This window comes from Theropithecus gelada, chromosome 4 (assembly GCF_003255815.1).
Source record: "Theropithecus gelada isolate Dixy chromosome 4, Tgel_1.0, whole genome shotgun sequence".
Lineage (NCBI taxonomy): Eukaryota > Metazoa > Chordata > Mammalia > Primates > Cercopithecidae > Theropithecus > Theropithecus gelada.
The window spans coordinates 62,525,108-62,538,517 of NC_037671.1; the positions used below are offsets into that span (position 1 = coordinate 62,525,108).

At 39.4% G+C, this 13,410-nt stretch overlaps 1 protein-coding gene across 1 annotated transcript; it reads left to right on the forward strand.

The window, feature by feature from the left end:
- The first annotated feature begins 952 nt into the window (after positions 1-952).
- PTP4A1 (protein tyrosine phosphatase type IVA, member 1) lies at positions 953-12,665 on the forward strand. Its single transcript, XM_025381507.1, has 6 exons — positions 953-1,660; positions 5,665-6,218; positions 7,735-7,827; positions 8,209-8,339; positions 8,574-8,648; positions 9,346-12,665. The coding sequence occupies exons 2-6, from the start codon at positions 6,114-6,116 to the stop codon at positions 9,461-9,463; spliced, it is 522 nt and encodes a 173-aa protein (XP_025237292.1). The 5' UTR covers positions 953-1,660; positions 5,665-6,113; the 3' UTR covers positions 9,464-12,665.
- The last annotated feature ends 745 nt before the right edge of the window (positions 12,666-13,410 follow it).

Sequence of the window (13,410 nt, forward strand, 5' to 3'; positions counted from 1 at the left end):
TTTCCCTTGATTTTAATGGATTAAAATGTGTCCTAGGTGAGTCATTTTCTTCAAAATGACGATTAGTTTTTGTTCCTTTGAAAGTTTGGCCCAGGATTTTGTTTTTGTTTTTTGAAAGTTTTTATTTTACTTACAGTGTTAAGAAAGTTGAGTAACTAAACAACCAGAGTCTCTAAATAAATCCTAGGATGCTGCAGTGCACTGAGAGAGGACAAAATTTGATCCCTAAAGACCTCTCCAATCTCATACTCAGTGAAAATAACAAACAAAAGGCTTCAGTGTTAGTGGAAAACTGAGTTCTTCAAAAGCAGGTAAAGATCCTGTTTACTCCTTCCCCAGAGCTGAGGAGAAAGGGTTTTCAGATTATAAGTAACAGAGTTGCCCTTGTATGGCACAGAACTGCGATAAGACTTTACTTCTTAGGGGCTTAAATAATGAAGTCAGTAAAAGAGGACTGAAAACGAACATAAAAAAAACGAACATAAAGAAGAGCTTTAGCTTTGACGCAAAGAATTACATCAGTGTTTGACAAAGCCGAAGATTCTTAATTTCTCAAAACACTTTCTTTAAGCACTTCCTAACCTTTCATTATCTGAGACAACATATCAAGTGAGCAGCAGTACAAAGGATGCATGTGATTTCGAAATGCCACAATTGAGCCAACTGCAGTTGCACGCGTACGTAGTATAGAGGCATGATCAGAAAAAGAATATAGGGAGCACAGGGCTTCGTCTGCATCAAAAGATACTCTCCCCATCTTCTATAGCATTAAGTTTTGCGAAGGTAAGTTTCTCCCCGCTTGAAAGCGCCCCCAGGGACAAGAATTCATCTTGACCAAGCCTAAGGCCGTGGCATGCAAGGTGTTGAGTCACCGGGTACAGCGGTCGTGCGACATAAATATTATTTGATGACGAATGTACTCGGGGCCCAGGTGCCAAGGTAAACCACTGGCAAAGATGACCGTGGTTAAGGCAGTAGAAAATAGGGTCGACACTGAGACGCGGTTCCAGCCCTAGAGGGATTGCATTTTACGATTCAGGCAAACTTCGAGTCTCCTCATGTGACATGTGTGCACTCCTGGATGGTTTTAATTATGAGAAACGTGGTTTGCAGCAGGAGTCCTTCCAGTCGATAGATCGGAATCTCTCTCGCTCCCACCCATTCTTAACCTCAGGCTTCCTGCATCCCGGAGTCCTCCCGGCAGCCCCTTCCCTCCCCCGCCCGGGGGATGCTCCGGTTCGGCGCTTAGCCATTCATCAACCGGTTCACACCGGCGGCGGCCGCCGCGGAGTGACGTCCGCGGGGGGCGGGTCTCCGCCCCCGCCTGTGGTCTCCCGGCCCGTGGTTCCAGGCCGCGATTGGTGGCTGGAGGGTTGCACGTCGCACCGGTTATAAAGGGGAGGGCTTGTGACGCAAGGGCGCCTCGGCGCGTGTATTGGCTCCTTCGGCTGCGGGCCGGCTCGGCTACGCGCTCTGCTCCGAGCCGCTCACTGCATGGTAGAGTCTGGTGCCCCCGCCGCCGCCTGCATCGCCGCCACCGCCGCTCCGCCACGACCACCGCCGCCTCCTGCCCTGCAGCCGCCGCCACCGCCTGTGTCGCCGCCGCCTCGGGACCGGCTGTATGATTAGGCCACAATCTTCAATGAGTAAACATATTCCTGTGAGTAGCCGTCGCATCGTCGCCTCTCGGGTTGGGAATCCACGACCGGCCCCCCTATCCCTGCTGTCGCCTTTGTTCGGAGCCCGGCGTCTCCTCCAGGTTGCCCTGGGTTGCAGTTCCGGTGGGTCCCGGGTGGGAGCTGGCTGGTTACGGCCCTGTGGCCGGCTGATTGCGGCCGGCTGTGCGGAGGCAGACGCCGGGCCCCTCGGGGCTGCAGGGTGGCGGTTGACCGCCGGAGGCACAGGCTTTTGAGTCCCTCCGGAGCCCGGGGCGACGGGGGCGGCGGGGTCCGGCTTGCGCGGCGGCCGGGGGTAATTTCGGCTTCCGCAGCGGGTCGGATGGGTGGCACAAAAGCCGCTTTGTGACCGCCGCCTCCGCCCTTGGCCCTTTGGTCTGGCGCGACCCGTCCGGGCATGGCAGGCTCCGCGGCGTCCCGGGGCCTCTTTGTTCGGCCGGAGGAGAGTGGCTGTACTGGGAGCGGGAGACGTGGCCCGGGGTGGGGCGAGGGTTGCGCGTGTCACTGCGGAGCCGGATACGGGGAGGGCGCGGCGGTGGCGGGTTCGCCTCCAGATCCGGGCGGGCGTAGGGTAGGCGGGACAGCCTGGCACGGGTGGTAACGATCTGGTCCCAGAGCTTCTCGGAGCTCCGGGGTGGGCGCGGGACAGCCACTGGGTGCAGCTACACTCCTGTGCTCGACGGCCGGGACCCGAGCCTCAGACAAAATGGCCTCGGCGCCCGCGCCTGACTGAAGGCGCGGCGCGAACCCGTGATTGCGGCGCAGAGAGGGGGCGCAGCGGGCGTGCTCGGGCGCACACAGCCGCGTGCGCGGGGCGGCGGCCCTCGGGGGCATTCCGCGAGTTGCCCCCTGCCCGGGCCAGAGAGGGGTTCTGCTAGGTGAGAACTTCGGCCCTCCGCCCCGCCCTCCTCCCAGGCTCCACCTGGTAATTCGAGCTGTTCCGGATTTATCGCCCCACCTCGGGCTCGTGATAATGGGAACAAGTCTAGTCTTGTCCTTTCTCTGGGCCAGTCGTGGAGAAATGGCCTGGGTCGGAGCGTCTTGGAAACTGACAGGGCTACTGTTAGTTACACTGACGCGAAGGACTTCCCGTCCGGGCACCAGCATACGTTTCCCCTGCCAATTTTGGAAGGGCCCTGGATGGCGCCTTTTAATCGGGGACTGTTTAGAACTGTTCCTGAACTCTGTGGTGTAATATGTTGTTGCCTCCTGTTGGTTTGTGGCAGCAGTAGCCAACCACAGCCAGAATTCTGAGGGTTTTTTATCTTCTGGCCGCGGAGCCCCCTACCAGTCCACGAGTATTAAGTGATTTGCACTACGATTGGAACCGTTGACCTGCTCGACATCCAGATCCTGAGGCGGTGCTTCCTGTTAGTCAGTTGAAAACTAGATCATTCCCAAGAGTGAGCAGCATTTTACGCATGCTTTCTTAGGTGCCCTAAGACCTAAGTAGATGTGGAACAGACTATTCAAGGAATTATTTGGCAAAAGAGTTATACACATTAATTGGCTTGACTCTGCAGTATAATAGTGACTTAAGCTTCTGCACAGAAATTGCTCTTTCCTCCTCTCCCCTCTTGTATACGATTGTGATTATAATGCAACTGATATGTGGGAGGGAAAAAATCCCCATCATGGATAGTTTTTCCTGTGGGTAGGATATTGGGAATGGAGGAGTGTCTTGGGCGGAACAGAAAGCTATGGGTCGTCACCACTGCTTTAACAGACGAGTCCCCCCAGCCACTAGGTGGCTCCACTCAGTAAAAATAACCAGTTCAGGAAAGGAATTCTTAATATAGTGCTTTCTCTGCTTCCTGATCAAAGTGCTTACTTACATGAAGGGATATGGCCCGACTAGGTTGTAGCCAACAGGAGTTTTAGCTGTTAAATAGGGAAATAGTGGTGTGAAATACTGTCTCAAATCAGCTTTTAATTGAAAAGTAATACCTGGAAATTAGAATACTGTGTTAAGTCATTATAAATCTTTTAAAGATCATTGTATGTCATTGGGAAAGTGTCAGAATACACTTTATTCTACAGAGATAGTATTTAGAACTTGGGGTGAAAGTACAATGAAATTACTTTCAGATTGCTACAGTCTCTATTCACTGTAACTGTGATGTTTAAATTAAGTGTAATTTAAACACTTAATTTTTTAACCCAGCTGACCAAGTAGGGGGAGTAACCTCTGAGGGCTTGTTTGAATAAACTTGTGATAATGAAAGTTACCTTTCTTATGGGACCTTTTGATAAATGACCGTTAATGCTATTTCTGTGTTTTACCAGAAAAGTAGGCTGGGTTTTTGACTTGATGTTTTCTGCAATAATCATAAGAATTATTCTTAAAATTTAGCAAAGTTCTAGAAACTGTAACTAGCATGGGACTATTTAAAGGTGTAAAATGGAAATGGGAGCACATCGTTTGAATTTTAAGACTTCAAATGCTTACATTTAAGCGTAGAAACTAATGGAACCTTTTGTTAAAACTTTTTTGGTGATGAGAGTATACATGAAGTGCTTTAGGAAGTGGCTATGAATTACTGCTCTTGTTAACCTGTTATTAATACTTTCCTTAGAGCCCTCTTTACTCCCAAGTACACGGGTACTTTATAAACTATTTGGAAGAAGACTAATTATTAACATCAGTGTCTTCCATGTACATATTTTAAAAGTATCCTGTGACTGTGGGTTTAATGTTTGATATTGGCATAAAATGATTTAGTTCTTAAGGGGGAACTTAGAGAAAATATAAATGCATTCATATTTGTTTATATTTATTGGTTACAATAGTTACTTTACTTTGAGACCTACCACTTCCACCTTCAACATCCCTTTGTCCCCCTTCTCTGAGTTGGATTTCAGTTTTGAGTTGTATATGTGACATTTTGGTTTTAAAATACAAAAGAACACTATTGGCCGGGCGCGGTGGCTCAAGCCTGTAATCCCAGCACTTTGGGAGGCCGAGACAGGCGGATCACGAGGTCAGGAGATCGAGACCATCCTGGCTAACACAGTGAAACCCCGTCTCTACTAAAAAATGCAAAAAACTAGCCAGGCGAGGTGGTGGGCGCCTGTAGTCCCAACTACTTGGGAGGCTGAGGCAGGAGAATGGCGTGAACCCGGGAGGCGGAGCTTGCAGTGAGCTGAGATCCGGCCACTGCACTCCAGCTTGGGCAACAGAGTGAGACTCCGTCTCAAAAAAAAAAAAAAAAAAGAACACTATTAAAATTATGAATATTTTCTTTATAGTTATAAATGAGAGTTCCTTCCTTTTTAAATTCATAAGCATACATTCTTATATTTCATATAACAAGTTGATTTTCAGAGACTCATTTTCCTCGTCTTCAGTTTAATGGGAATGATAACAGATTGTTAAGGATAAAATGAGATTCTAAATATAGACACACTTAAATCAGTCTAAGAAAAGGATATAAAAGCATAAAGTTGGAAAGGAACTTAAGATGTTTCAGTTTGTGAGTTAAGTAAATTATGCAAGACTAATAACTTCAGAGTTATCTGGAGTTTGTATTAATGTGTAAAAATGTTTTCGTTAGTTGGAAAAAACATAAAGTTATGTATGTAATTACAAAGTAAAGAAAACAACTATCAAAAGGAATAATTAATAGAATCATAATTATATGTTATAGATACAGAGAAAGAATATAACTATATAGATAGAATATATATGAATATGTATATATGAGAGTATGTATATGAATTTCACAAAAATGTAACAATGGGCTTTTTTTTTCTTTTCTGAGGAATCTTAGGATCATGGATTTCAGTTTAATCTATCTGACTGCTTGTTTTATGCTGATTGATTTAATCTGTACTCACCCCTTGAATTTTGCGATTCAAGTAAAAGTTGATGAAGTGGCTCAGGCCCTGCTTTAGATAGTTGTGTACTTAAATAGTGTAAAACCCTAATATATTTCTTTTGAATTGGAAAATAACTTATTCTGTCTTTCTGTCTTTTTGTTTTAAACAGCAATTCTGTGGTGTTCTTGGTCACACATTTATGGAGTTTCTGAAGGGCAGTGGAGATTACTGCCAGGCACAGCACGACCTCTATGCAGACAAGTGAACTGTAGAAACTGATTACTACTCCACCAAGAAGCCCCCATAAGAGTGGTTATCCTGGACACAGAAGTGTTGAATTGAAATCCACAGAGCATTTTACAAGAGTTCTGACCTGGATGGGGTAAACCTCAGTGCACTTCTTTTCTGTTGGCCTCAGTATTACTGGATTGAAGAATTGCTGCTTCTTGTTAGGAGGTTCATTTCATTTATCATTACTTACAACTTCATACTCAAGCACTGAGAATTTCAAGTGGAGTATATTGAAGTAGACTTCAGTTTCTTTGCATCATTTCTGTATTCGATTTTTTTTTTTTAATTATTTCATAACCCTATTGAGTGTTTTTTAACTAAATTAACATGGCTCGAATGAACCGCCCAGCTCCTGTGGAAGTCACATACAAGAACATGAGATTTCTTATTACACACAATCCAACCAATGCGACCTTAAACAAATTTATAGAGGTAAGATTTGATATGTTTTAGTAGCTTAAATTGATTGCAATATAATAGTGGAGCTTATAGCTAACAAAATAAATAGTACTTTGGAAAATATGAGATGGTATACCTACAATTCCAGTTCCCAGAAATAAATGTCAATGTCTTCTATAGGTTAGAGGTATATTTATACATTTTGAGAAGGGCATGTGCTTGAGTTAATAATTCTTGCACCTGAGTTTGCTTAAATTGATATGTGGACAGTAAAACAGTATAACTCTTACTTATCTTGCAAGAAATTTGCATGGGAAAGGTTGCCATTTATGGATTTTTTATATATCTGCTTAACTTAATGACTAATGCCATAAACCAAAGTTGGTTGGTCTTGGACCCCATTTGATGCTTAGAATCCCTCAACTACAAATTCTGTTCTTCCTAATGGTAGCTATGTAGCCAAAACTCTACCTGCCTCTTTACTAGGAGAAAGGAATTGAATGCTGAATAATATATCAGGATGTGCACACGTTTTACTTTATAAATACCTACAGTTGTTAAGAAACAGCAAATAGGCCTCTCAGAACATATGGAAATACTTTTTTTTTTTTGAGACGGAGTTTCGTTCTGTCACTCAGGCTGCAGTGCAGTGGCGTGATCTTGGCTCACTGCAACCTCTGCCTCCCTGGTTTAAGCAATTCTCCTGCCTCAGCCTCCTGAGTAGCTGGTGGGGCGGGTGGGGGGACTACAGGCGTGCGCCACTTTGCCCAGCTAAGTTTTGTATTTTTAGACGGAGTTTCACCATGTTGGCCAGGCTGGTCTCAAACTCCTAACCTCAGGTGATCCACCCACCTCATCCTCTCAAAGTGCTGGGATTATAGGTGTGAGCCCCCACGCCTGGCTGGGAAATACTTTAATGGTACTTTAATTTTTATTACCATATATTTTATTTATGTGTATATATATATAATCTTTGTTACTATATATATACGTGTGTGTGTGTGTAATGTCAGGAGAGTTATAATTAGTAATAATGCATTTTTAAGCCTGTAGTTTTAAATGGTATGTGGGCTTTTTTACTGTATTTAAGACTTCATTCTATGTATTTCAAATGAGTAAAGTTTAAGGAGTGAGTATAATTGAGTCAAGTCAGATTACTCAATTAGTTATAAATAATGCCTTTAGTTATATTTACCTTTGTCTGCATTGCTGCTAGCTCCTTTTAGTTAATGTTTCATCCCAATCTGGTATTACCATAACTATAAACAACTTCAATGTATGAAGGGGGCACACCATTTAAAAAAAAGAAAGAAAACTTCTCCAGTTTATTAAAAATATGTATGGTATTTACAACTTTTCTTTTTACATTCTAGCATTGTCATTTAAAACAAAATTTGCTTTTGTGTTAAACATAAATAGATTATCTCATTATTTAAATGATTTTCTGTTAACCAGCATACTTACTGATCAGAGATGATCAGAATATAAAATGTTGAGTAATGGTGATGTGGTTAAACATTAAGATTATTTTAATGTATGTTTTATCCAGGAACTTAAGAAGTATGGAGTTACCACAATAGTAAGAGTGTGTGAAGCAACTTACGACACTACTCTTGTGGAGAAAGAAGGTATCCATGTTCTTGTAAGTATTTAACAGTTCCTATGTTTTTATAGTGCTATGCTACAAAAGTTTATTCAAATAGTAAATTCAAATATCTATTTAAGTCATAAATAGACCTCAAAAAGCTATTTAAAAAATTATATTGTTGTGCAGAATCGTAGTTTCTAAATAAAGGTGAAAAGCTAAGCAAGGATTTGAAGTTGTGAAACATTTTTGTAAAGATTGAGCATTTAGTCACATTTGGTAGACAACAAGGTTTAGTAAGATGTGATTAAACATTAAAATGAGAATGCTTTTGAAAACATTTGCATGTTAGAAATTTAGAATTATTACTACAGTGTTTATATTAATGATCTATTTTAGATATTTAATTTTTAATATTTAAATATTCTTTTGACTTAGGATTGGCCTTTTGATGATGGCGCACCACCATCCAACCAGATTGTTGATGACTGGTTAAGTCTTGTAAAAATTAAGTTTCGTGAAGAACCTGGTTGTTGTATTGCTGTTCATTGCGTTGCAGGCCTTGGGAGGTAAATGAATTTATCAATTTGATTCTAGGTAAAAGTCTGGGTTGATAATGAAAATACAGAAACTTGAAACATCCTTATAATTTTTTAAATATAAAGTCAACGTTTGTCATAGGTATTACTTGAACAGGAAGGGTGGTGGATAATGATACTTCTGAGTTGGGGAGTGTTTGGAGAAATAAATTTATGAAGATTTGAATTTGAAAAAAGTATTTATCAAAATTCTTGCCTTACCAGAGCTCCAGTACTTGTTGCCCTAGCATTAATTGAAGGTGGAATGAAATACGAAGATGCAGTACAATTCATAAGACAGTAAGTAATGGATTCTCTTTCCATTTCCTTATTGAATGTCAGTGAGTAATAGCCCATCAAATCATGATTTTTTTTGAGATAGTATTAAAACCAGGAAATCAAGATACTACATTCTTTTTTGCATTTCATGCAGATGCTCATATTATTAAGATTCTAATCCAACAAGAGTTTTTGAATTATTGTTTTGCTTTAAATACTTGATTGAATATGTTGGTGGTTATTTTGTATTTTTATTGAGGTATAATTAAGATATAATTAAAGAGACAATAAAATGCACAGGTCTCTAAAGGAGACCAGTTGACAATAACAGTCAAATTAACCATCCAATACAACACAGAATATTTTGAGTGCTCTAGAATATGCTTTTGTGGCTTTTGTAGTCATCTTCACTGCTACCAGAGGCAACTTCTGACTTCACTATAAATTAGTTTTGTCTTTTCTTGGACTTACATATAAATGGATTTGTGAGTCGACTATTATAACTAATACTCAAAAGAAGATATATGGAAAATTAACTTTTTATGATTTTTTCCATTTGCACTGATGTGCTGTTCATATTCATTTCTGCATCAGGTCACAGCCTAATTAATCAAAAGATAAATTGCCACAAGAAAGGTGATGGTTGTCCATAAGACACTAAATATTACTGTAGGGGGCTTTTGCCTTCTTTCATTTTTTTTTTTTTTCTCCCTCCCAGAAAGCGGCGTGGAGCTTTTAACAGCAAGCAACTTTTGTATTTGGAGAAGTATCGTCCTAAAATGCGGCTGCGTTTCAAAGATTCCAACGGTCATAGAAACAACTGTTGCATTCAATAAAATTGGGGTGCCTAATGCTATTGGAAGTGGAACTTGAGATAGGGTCTAATTTGTTATACATATTAGCCAACATGTTGGCTTAGTAAGTCTAATGAAGCTTCCATAGGAGTATTGAAAGGCAGTTTTACCAGGCCACAAGCTAGACAGATTTGGCAACCTCTGTATTTGGGTTACAGTCAACCTATTTGGATACTTGGCAAAAGATTCTTGCTGTCAGCGTATAAAATGTGCTTGTCATTTGTATCAATTGACCTTTCCCAAAATCATGGAGTATTGAGTTATGACTTGTTTAAATCTATTCCCATGCCAGAATCTTATCAATACATAAGAAATTTAGGAAGATTAGGTGCCAAAATACCCAGCACAATACTTGTATATTTTTAGTACCATACAGAACTAAAATCCCAGGAACTATGAACACTCTAGACCTTATGTGGTTTATTCCTTCACTCATTTCAAACATTGAAAGTAGGGCCTACATGGTTATTTGCCTGCTCACTTTATGTTTACATCTCCCACATTCATACCGGTATACATCAGGTTTGCTTAACCATTGATTTTTTTTTTTTTTTTTTTTTTTACCAAGTCTTACAGTGATTATTTAATATGTTTCTATAAATCTCACTTTGTGCTGTTATTAAAAAAACCTCCATTTTGAAAATCTACATTGTACAGAAGCACATGTCTTTAATGTCTTCAGACAAAAAAGCCTTACATTAATTTAATGTTTGCACTCTGAGGTGCAACTTAACAGGGAGGGCCTGAGAAAAGAATGGGAGGGGGCTATTAATTATTTTTAGCAAAATGTTGCCTTTGTCTTGTGCAGAACATGTAGAATATGCTCTTTAATTTAGTAAAATATTTTTTTAAAAGGTAGAGATGCTTTGTTATTGTAATCATAAACTTCCTTAAATTCTTGTAATTTTTTTTTCCATACTTATCAGAAGCGTGTTTACCAACTTATTTTTGTTTGAAAGTGTGATTTTTTTTTTTCCTTCCCAACCTCTCTTGCAAAAAAAGAAATGGGTTTCTGCTAATGAATTGAGCAGACATCTAATATTTTATATGCCTTTTGAGCTGTGTAACTTAATATTTGGATACTTGATAATTTGTTTTATTATGTAATTGATAAAATGGTGATGTGTATTAATGTTAGTTCAACCATATATTTATACTGTCTGGGGATGTGTGGTTATAGTTCTGTGGGAGAAATAATTTTGTCAGTGTTCACCAGCTTGTAAAAACTTAGTGCGAGAGCTGAAACATCTAAATAAATAATGACATGCATTTATCATCATTGAGATTGTTTTGCTTAAAATTAACTTATTTTGTAGAAAACAAATGAATTGCACTTCACTTAATGTGTGTCCTCATCTTTTTACGAATAAATGAAGGATTATAAATGATGTCAGCATTTTAGTAAGCTGTTAGACAAAATTTGTTAGGGTCATTCATGAAAACTGTTTTAATACTAAAAGCACTTTCCATTATATACTTTTTAAAGGTCTAGATAATTTTGAACCAATTTATTATTGTGTACTGAGGAGAAATAATGTATAGTAGAGGAGGACAGCCTTGGTTTCTAAAGCTCAGTTCTACTAGTTGCATGGTTTTGTGCAACTTCTGAGCCTCAGTTTTCTCCTTTGCAAATTAATAATTACATACCTTTATAGATTTTGAAATTAATTTAAATGTTAGTATTTAGCTTACTGTTAAGTTTCCTTTAATGATCCAAAATAATCCCTTTGATAGTTCATGTTAATCTAAATCTAGATGTCTTTGTCTAATTTTTTTTGAATAGCAGTTATAAATGTAAAGGACTCCAAGTTTAAGTAAAAAGTGATACTCTACCTTGTGTTTCAAAGAATTTAGTTCCACCTCTTCATACCAGTTTAACACTTAATATATTCCATTGAATTTTAGACAGGCAAAAGGAAGAACAGGGGCCTCTGGAGGCCCTTGGTTATTTAAATCTTGGATTATTTGTGATAATAATCACAAATTTTTGACTGTTTAACCTGAGCTTTTTTTTTTTTTTTTTTTAAAAGGAAATACAGCCTAGTCTTGATGAGAAAATAATTTTATATCATCAATTACTAAATGTTAAACTATTACCACACAGCCCATAAAACAGCATTTGCGTTTATTGAGAGAGAGGATGTGCCATCATGATTAATGAAAAATATCTTTTGAGTTTGAAAAGAAATTAATTTGCAGTGTTTGGATTGTATATATGGTGCTAAAAATAAATTAATTTACTTTATAAACCTTATCTGTACATTATACAATGTGATGAAATTTGCTTTTTATCCAAATATTTTGTATCTTGTAAATATGGCTAATTATAGGAATGCCTATAATACATCTTAGATTCCTGATATCTAATACGAGTTCAAAGAGTTATGAGTTGAAGTCTTGAATGCAAGAAACTATCTGATGGTGTTCTAAAATTTGGTTAGTTGGGTTTGGATGGGATGGTGTAAATAGAGACTAGTTGCCTAGGCTTATCTATAAAAAGCATAATGTTGCTGATGTAAGTAATGCAGTTACTGAATCATAAGAAAATGCCATCTCTTTTTAGTTGAAGGAAAACTCTGGAAGTAGGTGCCATTGGTCATTCTGCAGTGCACTGCAACCATTGTTTCCCCTAGTGCCCTCTTTTCCCTAGGGCATTGCTCTCCTATTCCCACGCCTTAACACAGCTCTATACCTAGAAGCAGCCAGCCCAGGCATGCAGTCACATTTAATCACATCCCCTTTCTAGAGTGCTTCAAAATGATGTAGTCCCTCAACTTGGCTAGAGAATCTCAATCTCTTGAAATCTATTTTTTAAATGTCATATTCATCTGGTAAATATTTACTGTTTGCCAGGCATTTAAGAGTATGGCAAAGAACATGAAAGATGGTGTCACTAAATTTTGGTCACCAATGAGTACCCCACCCCTTGCCATGATTAAGAGAGAATGCTTTCTATTGGAGTTTCAAGAAATATAATTTGAGAATACTTTAAAGGGAAGTGGAAGTATAAGTGAATATTTTTCTTTTACATGTAAACAATGAATTCAAAGTAAGTTTTAAAATACATGAAGTAGTGTCTGCCGTACATGTTTATATTCTGCATTCTTGCTTCCTTAAATTAATGTTTGTGTGTGTATATGTGCCTCACACCTGAATTGAAAATTAAAGACTGGTTTAAAAGTGACACTTAATGTTTCTCCATTACATTTGGGGTAACCAGCCTAAGTGGAATCTTGGAAGGAGAGTAAGGGAAAAGTTGTATTTGCCTTCAATGAATTAAACCAGTGATATGTGTTAACGTATGAATGAAAGGATTGATGATGATTTTATAATTATGTATATTGCCACAGTAACCAGTTAATATACTTAAATTGATAGCTACCATTTATTAATGATTTTATTTTCAGGTAATTCTTATAATTCGATTCCCTTCCAACAGTGTCCCAATTTTATAGTAAGGGATTTGGGCCTCCAGCTAGGGGACTAGCTAATAAGTGGTAGAAGTCAGGGATTCAAACCTGTGTTTGAGCCTGTCCACTACACCACACAGTTATGTAAATAAATATGCATGAGTTTTTTTGTTTTGAGATGGAGTTTCATTCTTGTTGCCCAGGCTGGAGATAATGGCCTGATCTCAGCTCACTGCAACCTCCACCTCCCGGGTTCAAGTGATTCTCCTGCTTCAGCCTCCCAAGTAGCTGGGATTACAGGCATGCGCCACCACACTTGACCAATTTAGTATTTTTAGGAGAAACCTAACTGTGACAGAAGGCAAAAGGGGATTTAGAGCGTCTCACATGGCGATTAAAAGCTTGACTAAGAAATCATACATGTCCCTTAACTCAGAAATACAATTCTATCATGTGCTGAAAGGCCAGAACTACACAGAATTAATCACCTCTACCTCAGGGTTTAAAAGAGTACATGCA

Excerpts from the sequence above, each read along its gene's own strand:
- PTP4A1 (XM_025381507.1), top strand. The coding sequence starts at position 6,114 with ATGGCTCGAATGAACCGCCCAGCTCCTGTGGAAGTCACATACAAGAAC. Across the intron at positions 7,828-8,208 it reads AAGAAGGTATCCATGTTCTT|GATTGGCCTTTTGATGATGG; the intron begins GTAAGTATTTAA and ends CTTTTGACTTAG. Across the intron at positions 8,649-9,345 it reads GCAGTACAATTCATAAGACA|AAAGCGGCGTGGAGCTTTTA; the intron begins GTAAGTAATGGA and ends TCTCCCTCCCAG.